The 15,305-nt window shown below is 43.7% G+C and overlaps 1 protein-coding gene across 1 annotated transcript in view; it reads left to right on the top strand.

Moving 5' to 3' along the window:
• The window catches only part of LOC139910734 (ryanodine receptor 1-like), a 61,428-nt gene that overhangs the window by 4,669 nt on the left and 41,454 nt on the right, over positions 1-15,305 (top strand). Inside the window, exons 2-39 of the mRNA XM_071898129.2 lie at positions 1,237-1,356; positions 1,449-1,547; positions 2,595-2,669; positions 2,787-2,865; positions 2,948-3,060; positions 3,157-3,256; positions 3,345-3,441; positions 3,547-3,621; positions 3,736-3,892; positions 4,065-4,229; positions 4,506-4,627; positions 4,728-4,914; positions 5,050-5,185; positions 5,328-5,423; positions 5,921-6,039; positions 6,231-6,364; positions 7,653-7,894; positions 8,192-8,384; positions 8,489-8,705; positions 8,778-8,882; positions 8,984-9,087; positions 9,167-9,250; positions 9,366-9,525; positions 9,744-9,901; positions 10,037-10,223; positions 10,313-10,487; positions 10,590-10,798; positions 10,908-11,266; positions 11,381-11,510; positions 11,836-11,996; positions 12,117-12,279; positions 12,367-12,453; positions 12,881-13,107; positions 13,422-13,866; positions 14,328-14,526; positions 14,638-14,717; positions 14,790-14,906; positions 15,025-15,225. Coding sequence (XP_071754230.1) covers positions 1,237-1,356; positions 1,449-1,547; positions 2,595-2,669; positions 2,787-2,865; positions 2,948-3,060; positions 3,157-3,256; positions 3,345-3,441; positions 3,547-3,621; positions 3,736-3,892; positions 4,065-4,229; positions 4,506-4,627; positions 4,728-4,914; positions 5,050-5,185; positions 5,328-5,423; positions 5,921-6,039; positions 6,231-6,364; positions 7,653-7,894; positions 8,192-8,384; positions 8,489-8,705; positions 8,778-8,882; positions 8,984-9,087; positions 9,167-9,250; positions 9,366-9,525; positions 9,744-9,901; positions 10,037-10,223; positions 10,313-10,487; positions 10,590-10,798; positions 10,908-11,266; positions 11,381-11,510; positions 11,836-11,996; positions 12,117-12,279; positions 12,367-12,453; positions 12,881-13,107; positions 13,422-13,866; positions 14,328-14,526; positions 14,638-14,717; positions 14,790-14,906; positions 15,025-15,225 — 5,877 coding nt within the window. The remainder of the gene's footprint in view (positions 1-1,236; positions 1,357-1,448; positions 1,548-2,594; positions 2,670-2,786; positions 2,866-2,947; positions 3,061-3,156; positions 3,257-3,344; positions 3,442-3,546; positions 3,622-3,735; positions 3,893-4,064; positions 4,230-4,505; positions 4,628-4,727; positions 4,915-5,049; positions 5,186-5,327; positions 5,424-5,920; positions 6,040-6,230; positions 6,365-7,652; positions 7,895-8,191; positions 8,385-8,488; positions 8,706-8,777; positions 8,883-8,983; positions 9,088-9,166; positions 9,251-9,365; positions 9,526-9,743; positions 9,902-10,036; positions 10,224-10,312; positions 10,488-10,589; positions 10,799-10,907; positions 11,267-11,380; positions 11,511-11,835; positions 11,997-12,116; positions 12,280-12,366; positions 12,454-12,880; positions 13,108-13,421; positions 13,867-14,327; positions 14,527-14,637; positions 14,718-14,789; positions 14,907-15,024; positions 15,226-15,305) is intronic.

Here is a 15,305-nt window from a genome sequence, read left to right on the forward strand (position 1 = left end):
ATGTCAATAATTATCATTTTTCACAATCTATTGCTACCTTATAGCTTCAGAAATAACCACAATAATGCACAAGCCAAATTAAATTATATTATAGTCGAACCTGATACACTGTTGGACACTCACTTCAACTATATCTCCAGTGCTAAAATGACTGAATGAATGTAGACAAATACTCCTTGTACTTAATGTGTCTTATCTTGTTTTCTTCCATTATATGTAAATGATTGTACTGTATGGTCTTCTACAATGTATGTTGCTAATTTATATGCTATTTTGTTCCTGACTGGCATGTATCTTGAATAAGGGAATGAACCAGAAGCATTTTTACAGATGAAAACATAACCAGCTGAGCATGGACGGTGATTCAAAGTGCAATTTTGAATATTCTCTGTCTCAGCAAGCCAACTAATTGGGTTATTGAAGCCGCGCAATGTGGGCCAGTGTTTCTGGCCGTCCAATCTCAGATATCTGGTGCTTTCCAGAGGGGAATGTGTGAACAGCAGGTGCAGGGGCCTGAAATAGAGGGCCAGGGAGGAGTGGCGGGCGACCCAGAGCCAGAGAGGCGGGGAGATTAGTGGTGGGCCAGCGACAGACACAGAGGAACAACAAAGAAGAAATGAAGTGAAGGTTAGGAATGGGAGCTGTTTAACGAGGAGGAGCAGCTGTGTGTGCAGGTTCTGTTATTTATGTAATATCCTGAGTTGCTGTTGTTCCCATTGGCCACAATGTTGTCTCCTTGATTCACATGTTGGTGGTCTAACTCAAAACTCTCAGTTATCTGGTGATCAATCACAGAAATAAAATTAGACATCTGCACTGTCTGTATTCCTTTGTTAACTGCTCCCTTGCTCCGCTACGTAGCTCCCTCTAAAATAGGTTTGCCTGTAATTCTATCCCTCACAAATATACGTCATATGGGTTTGACCTATCAAAGTCATGACTGGCAGGTTGAATGCACCAACCTATGAAATGTAATAGGCGTTTTTAATTGAAGCCGCACAGAATGCCTTTAGATTAAAGCTGGGATACAATTGAAAATCTGCAATTTTCCTTTTGAAAAGAGGAATTATTGGTAAAGGATACTTTTTTGTTGTTAAATTGTTCCTGGTTCATTTGATCTTTACATAGTTCTTTGGCTTGAAAGTAGTCTTGAAAGATCCGAGTGTAGCTAAAACGCCTGATTTGGTTTTGGTTTTTTTGGTTTTACTTCATTTCGGGCTTCTTTTGTCTTTGTAGGATGATCAGGTTGTGCTGCAGTGCACCGCCTCCATTCTAAAAGAACAGATCAAGCTGTGTCTGTCATGTGAAGGCTTCGGGAATCGTCTCTGTTTCCTTGAGACAACCTCCAATGCTCAGGTACTATAATGATACTGTGCTTCATACCTTATACATAGTTATTTAGTTTCCACTAGTCACCAGTTTCATTGGATGGATGCCCTGTGTTTCAGAATGTCCCTCCAGACTTGGCTATCTGCTGCTTCATTTTGGAGCAGTCCCTGTCTGTGCGGGCGTTACAGGAGATGCTGTCCAACTCTTCTCTGGATGAGGTGAGAGACAAGCAGAGGGCAATCAGCGCTGTTTGGTGAAGAAGTGCCTCTTTTGCATCTGATGTACCCATGATATGTATAATATAGTAAACAGATTTTAGAGTGGTTCGTAAAATATCATACGTCTGATTCTTTTGAGGTGTCTTGTTCATTTAGCAACTGAACTTCACTGTGTTTCTTCTCTGACTCCACGCCCCATGCCCCCTTCACTCTCCCACCTGCCCAACCATAGGCAGTCGATTTGGACAAATGGGTACGTTTGCTCATTCACCCCTGTCTCCTTCCCTTAAAATTTCCCCCTTTTTCCTCACTCTTTTCCAGCCTGAGAGTCCTCACCCTCTCACTGAATGCTCCTGGCATAACCGCATTTCACTCATCTCTCTCACCTCACTTCCTCACCTCAGTGTTATCGTAGTGGAAATACCAAGTGGCATTGAAGTAAATTACAATAAGGACTGCTAACATCAGCATAGGGGCAGTGAAGAACCTCTCTGCAGTAAAAAAATGTCCCGTCTGTTTAACCTCTGTACTCCCACTTCCCTGTCCTGGGTGCCATTGTAAATCTGTGATGTAATCAATTTATCTCTTGCTGTTTTTTGTCTTATGATCAAATAATAAATAGAGCAATAACAGTGTTGCCAGTGGATGTGAAAACACTAATAATGACATAATAACAAAAGATTTTAAGTAACAGTTATTGTGGTACGTTCTGTTTTGCTTTTTCCAATCATAACTTTCAGTCTTCAGTGATATAATGTAACTTAATCTTGGTGCATTTTGTTCATTTGACTTCATTTGTTTTGAGACTGTTTCATTTCTTTCCTTTCCACTTACCCCTTGCTTGTGTTGACAATTATGAGACATGGTTGTTGTTTTTATTCCTCTTATCTCAGCACATGCTCAGAGTCTGTAGCTTTTCCCTGCTGCTCTTCAAATAAAGTTGTCGCTTTGCAAGTTCTCACTCCTGTTCCCAAGAGTATAAAAGAGAAGTGAACAATGCGCTGTGTAATTGGCCTTTGTAACTCCGTGTCTGCCTTCCTCTGCCAGTCATCACAGGGTGGGGGCCACCGAACCCTGCTGTACGGACATGCCATCCTCCTGAAGCACACTCACTCCAGCATGGTGAGCACATTCATACTTCAGTTCACATTCATACTTCACCGTCTGTTGTGCTCTAAATTGTTTGGAGCGTGTCTCACTTCAAGACACTGTTTTGTAATTTCTCTCTCTGTGCTGCAGTACTTGTGCTGTTTGACGACTTCCCGCTCGCTGACGGACAAACTGGCTTTTGACGTGGGCTTGCAGGAGGACTCTACAGGTAGCTATGAATTTTACTGCCCACTACGTCCCGCACACAACGGGGTGGGTGTCTGCATCCTAAACGCCTTTGTCTTACACAGGAGAGGCGTGCTGGTGGACAATCCATCCGGCCTCCAAGCAAAGGTCTGAAGGGGAGAAGGTCAGGGTGGGAGATGACCTCATTCTTGTCAGTGTGTCCTCGGAGAGATACCTGGTAACCCTGGTTTCATTTACTTACTTACTGTACCTTAACTGGCAGTTTGTTGTTGCTTATTCATCTTCCAAACATTACCACCTCTTCTCTTTTCAGCATCTCTCCTATGCCAGCGGTGACCTGATGGTGGATGCTTCCTTCATGCAGACACTGTGGACGATGAACCCTGTGATGTCTGGATGTGAGCTAGCTGAAGGTCTGTCTTTTTTCCCCCTCCTTCATTCCCTAAAAAAAGTCTCTTTAGTCCACCACTCTCTCTTAGCAATGTGACATTTCTCCTGCAGGGTTTCTGATTGGAGGCTATGTGCTCAGGCTGTTCCATGGTCACATGGATGAGTGTTTGGCCATCCCAGCAGCTGACCAAGGGGATGACCAGCGCAGGTGAGCAAAATCTTTGATTGCTTGTTGTACACTCCACCAGATATTATCTTCCAAATCCATGCCACACATCAGTGACATGCCACATGTTTTCTTTGTTTTGTTCAGAGTTGCTCATTATGAGGGAGGGGCTGTATGCAGTCATGCTCGATCCTTATGGAGACTTGAACCGCTACGTATTGGGTAAGTGTATTAATTGGTTTCCATGTATTTACCAACCTATGGATTACAAACATGCACTTTTACTGACGTTACAGTATTCTGATGCTCATTCACTCGTGCCTGTTTGCTGTGTAGGTGGAGTGGCAGTCACATTAAATGGGGCCAGTCTTTCCGGATACGTCACATAACGACAGGCAGATACCTTTGTCTGGATGAAGAGAAAGGACTGCTGGTGGTCGACCCGGAGAAAGCAAACTCCAAGATGTCTGCCTTCTGCTTCCGAATTTCAAAGGTCAAGTGTCATGGCAAATCAAGCTCTACCAGGAAACCTTGAACTTTAACATAAAAAAGGAGGCTGCTATGTGTATGAGAGTCCATTGTGTAGTAGAAGATATTCTCACCAACTTTACAACAAAGACACTTTTTCATAATTTTTTTCCTTTTCATAATGTTCCAAACTACAGGAGAAGATTGAAGTGGCTCAGAAGCGAGATGTGGAGGGCATGGGCACACCTGAGATTAAGTATGGGGAGTCCATGTGCTTCGTACAGCATGTTTCATCGGGCCTCTGGCTGACATATGCTGCTGTTGATGCCAAATCTGCCCGTTTGGGGCCTCTGAAGAGGAAGGTAAGGTGGAATTGTGTAGCAAGGTGTCTACAAAAAGCTAAATGACTAATGACTAATTGATCTCTCCCTGCTCTCGCTTTTGGCTGCCTTTAAATTGTGCTTCACAGGGAGTGATACAAAACAGAGCCTTGACGCCAAAATAAAATCTGTATTTACATTTGTCTATGCTCAATACGTGAGTTGTCTGACTGATCTTCTCCACATTTTTTAAAGTCAGCTTGTACGAGCAATTGTGTGTTAAGTTGTGTTTTAAGAGCTCTTTTGTTCACTCATCAGGCCATCCTCCACAAAGAAGGCCACATGGACGATGCCCTCACAGTGGCTCGATCCCAGACAGAAGAGTCCCAGGCCGCTAGAATGATTTACAGCACAACAGGCCTCTTCAACCAGTTCATCAAGTAGCACTTCAATTCTATTTTCTTCAAAGTTTCACAAACATGAAAATAAAGATGTCAAAACTTATACAGTATTCTCTGCATCCTCTTTGTGTGTCTCCAGAGGTCTAGATGCTCTGAGTGGGAAGAACAAGTCTCCCAGCCCCCCGTCTCTGCCTATGGACTCGGTGGTTCTCTCCCTGCAGGACCTCATCTTCTACTTCCGACCCCCTGAGGAGGAGCTGGAGCACGAGGAGAAACAGTTCAAGCTCCGCTCCCTCAAGAACAGACAGAACCTCTTCCAAGAGGAGGTCAGATGGTCCTGCAATGACTATTCACAAGAAAAATCTGCATATTTTGATGTGAATTCTGTCTGCTAGATTGTATTTACATGTAATATTTGTATTCATAAGTCTTTATTCTATGTTTTATTCTATTCCAAACAGGGCATGATTACACTCGTTCTGGACTGTGTTGATCGGCTCAATGTTTACAACACAGCAGCCCACTTCTCAGAATTTGCCGGGGAGGAAGCTGCAGAATCATGGAAGGAGATAGTAAATCTACTGTATGAATTGCTAGGTATGTCCCTCTCATGATTTGTTCTGTCCATTGATGGTGAAGAGCCCTTATGTTTTATGATTCTTGGTATCTGGAGTAACCTTTTCTTGTTTCTGAATATGCAGCACTAAACATTTTTTTCTGTCTGTCTTCTTCTATGAAGCTTCTTTGATCAGAGGTAATCGTGCCAACTGCGCCCTCTTCTGTGATAACCTGGACTGGCTGGTCAGTAAACTGGACCGTTTGGAGGCGTCTTCAGGTATGACTCTGTTGCTTCCCAGTGGCTTTCTGAGATGTTCAGAAGTTTAATTTCCATCATTCGTTGCATTGTTCCCATTGTAAATTTATTCATGTTCTTTTATATGCTGCTCATGGTCATGCATTCTGTAGTGTAGCTTTTCTTTGATAACACTGTATATTGTGAGCTGGTAAATGTTGCTTAAGCTGCTGCTTTCTGTTTTATAGACTGCTGACTGTGTATGATGTGCATTTTGTTTCCTGTGTTGGCCTCTCCAAAAGCAAAAATAGATTGACAACATAACTATGAATGTTAAAAGCTTGTATGTTGCTTACTAATGTGAGTGATGTACACCTTGCAGTTTGCTCTGGTCTTGCAAACTGAATTCCCTTTGTGACAATAAATCATATTTCATTGTGTATTGTATCGTATTGTGTCATATCATATTGTATCGTATCCTATCAAGCACATGCACTGCCGCTGTTTATGTATTTCAAGTTGTGTCATTCTTATCACAGGAATCCTGGAGGTGTTGTACTGTGTTCTGATTGAGAGTCCAGAAGTCTTGAACATTATCCAGGAGAATCATATCAAATCAATCATCTCTCTTCTGGATAAGCACGGACGCAATCATAAGGTAAGTAACTTGTGATACTGTATGCTGAGCATCTTGGGAAACTTTCAGAATACTCTCTCTTTGAGCCTGTGTAGGAGACTGTGTGGTGCTTTTTCGCAATTTTTGTATTTCAACATCATGCTGCACATCTTTCATTGCAAAACAGCACCAGAACAAGCTGCGTGGGTTAGCTCTTTCCCTGTTTTCTCTAGGTGTTGGATGTGCTGTGCTCCCTCTGTGTGTGTAACGGCGTGGCTGTAAGATCCAACCAGAATCTCATCACAGAGAATCTGCTTCCAGGTCGTGACCTCCTGCTTCAGACCAACATTATCAATTATGTAACCAGGTCGGTCAATTTGAAATAGGAAGCTCCTGTAAAATACTTTGCTGTCTCTTGTGTGCTGTAGCCTAGTAGCTGTAGCTAAATAACTGCTCTAAATTATTTAGGGGCCGGCAGCTGGAGGTTGTGAGTTCAAGTCCTGGGTGATGCTGAGTAAATGAGCTTTCTTTATTGTAACTTTCTTTTTCCTCTTATGCTACATCTGCCGGCCCCGTTCATGACTGCTTGCAGTCCTAGCTAGGGCCCCTATTGTGTTTGTATGTATTATTGTTATACTTTCTTACTAAAACTGCCTTCCCATGCATGAAAAGTCACCAAACTTGGCACATAGCTCCAGTCCCCCATACTCCAGTCCCATGCCAAACGACACTCACTAAAGTCTGGGGCAAATAGTTCAGATGATGGCGCTACAGCAACAGTCTAAAGTTTAAAACTTTAAAAAATCATAAAAAATCAACAATTCATGCTACAGCTCTGTAATTTTCTGAGGTTATCGGCCCAAACAAGACAAAACTTTCATACACTGGTACCTATACTAAATTATGAAGTCCACCAGTCTGTTTTTATTAAAAACTGTAAACCGAATTAAATCTAACTAGTCCCACATACTTTGCACAAATTAGATGAAAATCACTACAGAGCATCATTAGACCTGCCCAAATAAAACTCTTGTGGGGGTTTTCTTTGAATCAAAAATTGAGCCCACAGCTCATCAAACTGTCTGACTGCAAATGGTACTGTACACATCCACGATGAATTGATGCTTACTCGATGTCCAATCTTCATGTAAAAATAGAAAATATTTTCTTGTCTTGGTAGATGAAACTTACAAAATTTCAGACTTCTATCTCAAAAACTGAATTTTAAAAAATTATTTGAATTCTGCCTTTATGGAAACCATTGTAGTCAATGGAAAATAGAGCATCTTTAAACCTCAGTTTTTCACTTATGAAGCATTCAATCCTTGTAAAAATAAATTACAGACATCTCTATGTTGTCTAGATAAAGTATGCAAATATTTGACACTAGTTTGAAATCTGCCTTTGTATGGATGGACAGATCTTATCATGCACCCTGCTGGTTGCCTCAGTCATAGTGTGAAGCCGCCAAGTCACTTCTCAGATAGCTCAACAAGTTCATGACTTGCCCTTGGTGTCAAAGGTTGTGAGTTTGAGTCCTGGGTGATGCTGAGTTAATGTGCTTTCTTTGTTGTAACTCTCTTTTTCCTCTTACGCTACATCTGCCGGCCCCGTCCATGACAGTCCTAGTTTATCTTCTTTTTGTCTTTCCTTAGCATGAGACCCAACATTTTCCTTGGAACATGTGAAGGATCAACGCAGTATAAGAAGTGGTATTTTGAGGTGATGGTGGACCAGGTGGAGCCCTTCCTGACAGCTCAGCCCTTTCACCTGCGTGTGGGTTGGGCTCTGACGGAGGGCTACAGCCCCTACCCAGGGGGAGGGGAAGGCTGGGGGGGCAACGGGGTTGGGGACGACCTCTACTCCTACAGCTTTGATGGACTTCACCTCTGGTCAGGTAGAGTAAACTGGGTGAAATTTAGAAGTAGTCTTTTGCTGGGATCTGGTTTACAGCATCAACATCTGCTCAAATTGTATATTTTTTTCCATGGACGTGTACATGTTTTTTTTATTATTTAACCTTTATTAACCTGTGCCTTTTTCAAGAATTTAATCTTGTGGTTTTGTGGCGACACTTACTTTTGTTTACGTATGGCCAAAAGTTATACAGATAAAGTCCACGAGATTTGCATTTATATAGATAAATTGTTACAAAAGTAGAATACATAAACAGAACTCCTGTTTGTGTCTGCAGGCCGGGTTCCCCGTCACGTTGCCACGCCCAATCAGCACATCCTGGCAGCCGAGGACGTGATCAGCTGCTGCTTGGATCTGAGCGTGCCCAGTATTTCCTTCCGTATCAATGGGCACCCTGTACAGGGCATGTTCGAGAACTTCAACCTGGACGGCCTGTTCTTCCCTGCTGTCAGCTTCTCTGCAGGCGTGAGGTAGGACACTGTAAATTATAAAATGAGATCTTCTGAATGCATCTGTTCTTTAATAAGTAGGGTGCCATAAAACTAATGTTAATTTTCTACTCTCTCACCACTAGGGTGCGATTCCTTCTTGGAGGGCGTCATGGGGATTTTAAGTTCCTCCCACCCCCAGGCTATGCTCCATGCCATGAAGCGGTGCTGCCCAGGGATCGTCTGCGGATTGAGCCCATCAAGGAGTATAAGCATGATTTTAACGGTGTCCGTAACCTGCTGGGTCCCACACAGTCCCTCTCACATACTTCCTTCACCCCTTGCCCTGTGGACACAGTACAGGTAAAATCCTATACCAGCCTTGTCTTTCTCATCTTCCTCTTGTCTGCTGCACTGAATTTATTATCCTTTCAGATTGTACTCCCTCCGCATTTGGAGCGCATTCGGGAGAAGCTAGCAGAAAACAGCCATGAGTTATGGGCTGTTACTCGCATTGAACAAGGATGGACCTTTGGACCAGTGAGTGTTTTTAATGTTGCTCATCTTTACCTACAGCAAAGGTAACTGTCTACAATAACAAATTTATTCTTGGCACTTTCCTTTTTTACATCCATATCAAGTTTCGTGATGACAACAAGAAGCTGCACCCCTGCCTGGTAGATTTCCAGAGTCTGCCCGAACCAGAGAAGAATTACAATTTAGCAATGTCAGGGGAGACACTCAAGTAAGTCAAGGCCTTCACTTACTCAACAGCATTGTGCTTTCTTCTCTCTGTATTTCTTCATGTGTCATTCATTTTAAAGGACTCTGCTGGCACTGGGCTGTCATGTGGGAATGGGAGATGAGAAAGCAGAGGAGAATCTGAAAAAGATCAAGCTCCCCAAAACGTGAGCCGCTGAGCATTCATTTATTTTGATTCGTTTTTAACACTGCTTCTCTTATCATGTATACAATTAATGGCACTTCTTGGACTCACGCTGATCACATGACGGTGTTCCTCAGTTACATGCAGAGCAGTGCGTATAAGCCAGCCCCTCTGGACCTCAACCATGTCAAGCTGACCCCTAATCAGAACACTCTAGTGGAGAGACTCGCAGAAAACGGACACAATGTGTGGGCAAGAGATCGAGTTCGCCAAGGCTGGACGTATAGTATTATGCAGGTATCTTTCATTTCTCTGTTCCTGTAATCAAGAAGCGGTATTGTTAATAATGACTGATAAATGTCCACAGTGTTTTTGTCAGGTGAAACTTATATATTTGTAGACATTTAGATGGGCAACAGGCTGCACTAAAGTGTTGTAGATATTTTCTGGACAGAATGGCATTCCATTTCTACATTTGTTATTGTTTACAATATATGACTGCTTTTCTTGAACAGGATATAATGAACAAGCGCAATCCCCGTCTGGTTCCTTACAACCTACTTGATGAAAAGACCAAAAAGACCAATAGAGACACTGTTTGTGCAGCTGTTCGCACTCTCATCGGCTACGGCTACAACATAGAGCCACCTGACCAGGAGAGCAGTAAGTCTGTGTTGCTTTCTCCTAGGAAGATGGCAGGAATAGTTATATTTAATATTTGAAATCTGTTTGTCTCTATATGAATCTATAGCTGTTCTATTTCATCTTGCTGTGTTTGTGTTAATGTAGGCGGGCACGGGCCAGGCAGCTCCCGTGGAGATAAGATCCGAGTGTTCAGAGCGGAGAAGTCTTACGTCGTCACCCAGGGGAAGTGGTACTTTGAGTTTGAGGCAGTGACGGTCGGGGAGATGAGAGTGGGCTGGGCCAGACCCAGTGTCCGCGCCGACACAGAACTTGGCGCAGACGAGTTGGCTTACGTCTTCAACGGCTTCAAGGTGTGAGCTAGGCCTGGTTTGCTTACTATGTGAAGGTTACCAGGCCCTCCGTGCTACAAAATTCCAACATGAATCTTTGTCTTTTTCAGGCCCAACGTTGGCATGTGGGAACTGAGCCATTTGGTCGTCAGTGGCAATCAGGTGACGTGGTCGGCTGTATGATTGACCTCACTGAGATGAACATCATGTTCACCCTCAATGGAGAGATGTTGATCAGTGACTCCGGCTCAGAGATGGCCTTTAAGGATATAGAGATAGGAGAGGGTAAGAAAGGACAGCTGTGGCTCATGAAATGAATCTCTCAACGACAGGAGTGCATTTTGGTTTGTGTTCTTGATCTATGTTTGTATACCCACCATTCCCCAGGTTTCATTCCGGTGTGCAGTCTGGGCATGTCGCAAGTTGGCAGGATCAACCTGGGCCAGAACGTCAGCAGCCTGCGTTACTTTACCATCTGTGGCCTGCAGGAGGGATTTGAACCCTTTGCTATCAACATGAAAAGAGACATCACCATGTGGTTCAGCAAGAGCCTGCCCCAGTTCATCCCTGTGCCCACTGACCATCCCCACATTGAGGTAGACTATATTGTACATTAGCCAACTCAGTGTTTTTAATGACTTTTTTCCCATTACAGATGAGTTCTGTTCCCTAGATCACTGCTCCCCCCTTTCCTTTGTGCTGTAGGTGTCCCGTGTGGATGGGACAGTGGACAGCGCCCCCTGTCTGAAAGTGACCCACAAGACCTTCGGTTCTCAGAACGCCAACACAGACCTGATGTTCCTCAGACTCAGCATGCCAGTCGAGTTTCACGAGACCTTCAAAATCCGAGCGGGGACCACTCCGCTCACTCGCGCCCTCACCATCCCCGAGGATGAGGTGGTAGAGGTGGACCCCAACTCTGACTTCGAGGTGCTCAAGAAGTCAGCTACTCGCAAGGAGCAGGAGGAGGAGAAGAAAGAAGCGTCCGTGCCCAAGGAGATCCCTGCCATCAAAAATGGAGAGAATGAGAAGGATGCCTCAACTGAGAAGAGCAAGAAGAAAGGGTTCGTATGGATTCATGTAGAGAGGGGATGTATGAGGTTTAGGCTACAGCAGGTAAAGAACACAGTACTTAAAGTTTCTTATACAATGTGTGTAACTGTCTGCGTTTTCTACAGGTTCCTTTTCAAGGCTAAGAAGGCTGCATTAATCACTCCGCCGCCTGTCGTTCCCACCATGCCCCGCTTAGTAGAGGATGTGGTGCCAGACGACCGTGACGACATTGATATAATCCTCAACACCACTACAGTATGACTGTCACTGTTTCATATATATTTATACTTATTCAATGTGTAATTTCAGAGTCATATAGCTTCACTCATAGACTCTGCTAGTTTTAGGTTTTACTGTTAACTATCAAATAATTAACATACAATATACATAACACATGGCCTTTATTATTTTTTATCGTCTTTATCATTTTAAATGTATCTCTCTCTCAACACCTTTATACCTCCAAAACTGTTTTAATTGTTTGCATTGTCAAACTTATTCAGCTGAAACTGTACTATTGTTTTTTTCCTTCCTTTCCTTTCCGTCCTTGACTTTTTTCTTTCTTTTCTTCCTTTACCAGTACTATTATTCTGTGCGAGTGTTTGCGGGGCAGGAGCCCAGTGGAGTGTGGGTCGGCTGGATCACACCTGACTATCACCAGTATGACCTTCATTTTGACCTCAACAAAGTGAGAAATGTAACAGTCACTGTGGGTGACGACAAAGGCAACATTCATGACAGGTAGGTTACTCTTGTAGACAGATGAAAGCATAAAAACCCAGTCAGACGCAAATATATCTCCATTCAAAGATGATGCACAAGCTTTGAATATCCGTTTCTGTGTTTTCCTGTCTTCTTCAGTATAAAACGCAGTAACTGCTACATGGTGTGGGGAGGGGAGTTCAGCAGCTCCCAGCAGACCCGGGTCAGTCAGGAGGATTTTGTGATTGGCTGTCTTATTGACTTGGACACTGGACTCATGACTTTCACTGCCAATGGCAAAGAGATCAACACGTTTTACCAGGTCAGGAAAGCTGTTAAATGTGGTATACAACACTTTAAAAAGCTTAAACTGTGTATGCAATAAACATGCAATGTTCCCTTCCTTCAGGTGGAGCCCAACACAAAACTGTTCCCAGCTGTTTTTGTCCTGCCATCCAGTCAGAATATGATTCAAGTTGATCTAGGAAAGCTCAAGGTCAGTCACAAAGAATCACTCCACACTGTCTGCATCAACAATACTATTACCTGATTTCAACTAGGGCTGGGCAAAATGGTTGGAATCAATATCACGATAATCATAAGGATTTTTTTTTATATCCATATGTATCACACTGTGGCTCATGTATGCAAAATCACGTTAAATAATCAAATTAATGTTCATTCCATTGAATTTCCAAATAATATTCCTTAAAATGTTTCATACCTCATTTTGTCAGTGTTTTTAAATAAAATTAGCTTGTTATCATATATTTAGACAGAAGAAGAAATGTATCACGATAGCCCAAAATCACCATATCATCACAATATGATTCCACTGAAAGACGATAAACGCTAATATTGAATTGTCGCCCAGCCCTAATTTCAACTATTGATATTTTCTGTTTCTTTTTATATCTTGCCAGAACATCATGCCGATCTCAGCAGCCATGTTCCGGAGTGAGCGCAAGAACCCCGTCCCCCAGTGTCCCCCTAGACTGGATGTCCAGATGTTGACCCCGGTCATCTGGAGCCGCATGCCCAACCACTTCCTGGCCCCAGAGACGGGGCGAGTTAGTGAGAGACTGGGCTGGATGGTGGAGTGCGGGGAGCCTCTCACCATGATGGCCCTCCACATCCCAGAGGAAAACAGGTCAGAGCTGCATTTCTCTGCGTTTCTCTAGCCCCTTTCACACATGCAGCCTGTTCCGTAAATTTAATGCTATGTGTGAACAAAGGACGCTCTGACGCAGGACGCTCTGTTGTCGAACTGTAGGAGGGAAATACAAACCACTATACAACCAGCAGTAGCTTTACTTTTATGACGAAAATGTCAAATTAGACAGATGTGGAAACAAGAGAGATCCTCAGATCTCAATTTTACGGGTTTTATGTGTGAAAGAAGCTTCTGTTGGAACGTTGGGTTTTTTTGAGTGGGCAATTTTAACTTCTTTGCATTTCATCTAGGTGTATTGACATCCTGGAGCTGTCTGAACGCATGGACTTGCTGAAGTTCCACTACCATACACTGAAGTTGTATGGCTCGGTTTGCGCTCTGGGAAACAACCGTGTAGCTCACGCGCTCTGCAGCCACGTGGACGAGTCGCAGCTCTTCTACGCCATCGAGAACACCTACCTACCTGGACCAATGAGGAGCGGCTTCTACGACCTGCTCATCAGCATGCACCTGGAGTCCGCCAAGAGGAACCGCCTGGGGACCAACAAGGAATTCATTGTTCCCATGACAGACGAGACGCGCAGCATCACCCTGTACTCCGACCAGGACAAATCGCACGCTTTACCCGGGGTGGGCCTCACCACATGTCTGCGTCCCAAACTGCATTTCTCCCCCACTGGGTTTGTGGGAACAGACCCAGACATCTACACCCTGAGTCCAGTCATCCCCTTACAGGTGAGGTGGAGCATGTTGAGGTGATTTTGGGAGCTCTACTTTATTGTTTATTGACAAGAATCCCCATTAGCTATTCTTCCTGGGGTCCCACTAAAACACAATATACATCTAAAACATATGCACAAAGTTTAAAACCAGGATACAATCAAATCAAAAATTAGGACCACTTTGACATGGGCTACAGCATGAAAGACAAGTAGAGATATTGATAAGATAAGTCACATTTGTATAGTAAACAATGATTCTTACATATCAAAAGGCTAAGGACAGGCTCAAACAAACAAAAGTGCGAGTGAAATACATATGCATGGATACAACAGTATAAAACAGGTAGAATTAGGATTAAGCATTTGACCTTAAATCATAAGCAAATGTCTTATAACAAGTTTTTTAAAAATACATTTGCTATTGGCCTTATAAAAGTGTGTCACTAATAATCATGAGTTTGCTTGTATTTCCAGGTGCTGAAGACCAAGGCCCTGAACATGCTGACCGAGGCTGTGCAGGACGGAGGTCAGGCCATGAGAGATCCTGTAGGGGGCAGCGTCGAGTTCCACTTTGTTCCCATCCTCAAGCTCATCAGCACCCTCCTCATCATGGGCGTGTTTGACGATGAAGATGTCAAGCATATCCTGAAGATGATTGAACCCACGGTCTTCAGCGGCAAGGAGGCAGAGGCTCCCGCTGAGGAGGACGGGAAGTCGAAGGGAGAGAAGGAGCAGAAACCAGCCATAAAAGAAGGAGGGGTGAAGGAAGAAGAGCAGGGAGCAGCAGAGGAAGGAGATGAGGAGGAATATGAGGATGAAGGCATGGCTGAGGAAGAGGAGGATGAATTTGAGGCTGAGGAAGAAGTGGATGAGGCAGAGTCCGTCAGGCCAGATAAAGAAATGGTGGATGAGACGGAGCAAGTAAATGGAGAGAAGGGAGCTGAGGAAACAGAGAAAGAGGCAAAATCTGGAGAGACGGGTGGCGAGGCAAAAGGAGAACATCTAGAGGAAGGACTTTTCCAGATGAAGCTACCAGAGTCTGTCAAATTGCAGGTGCGGGTGCTCTCTTGAGAGAATGCAATGAAATTACAGCTCACCTTTTCAATGATACTGTCAATGTCAATATTAATAAAAATCCTCACGCTTTATTAACTTTCCTTTGGTCCTTCAGATGTGCACTCTACTGCAGTATTTCTGCGACTGTGAGCTGCGTCACAGAGTGGAGGCCATCATTGCCTTTTCAGACCAGTTTGTCAACCAGATACAGACTAACCAGAGGCAACGCTACAATGAACTAATGCTGGCGTTCACCATGAGTGCTGCTGAGACGGCCCGCAAGACCCGCGAATTCCGCTCCCCACCACAAGAACAGGTACGCTCAGACTATATGAACATATGAACAGAGCAGAGTACATTGTACTCAACGTTTGTATTGTGATGTGTGAGGTGAAA

This window comes from Centroberyx gerrardi, chromosome 11 (genome assembly GCF_048128805.1).
Source record: "Centroberyx gerrardi isolate f3 chromosome 11, fCenGer3.hap1.cur.20231027, whole genome shotgun sequence".
NCBI classification, from domain to species: Eukaryota; Metazoa; Chordata; class Actinopteri; order Beryciformes; family Berycidae; genus Centroberyx; species Centroberyx gerrardi.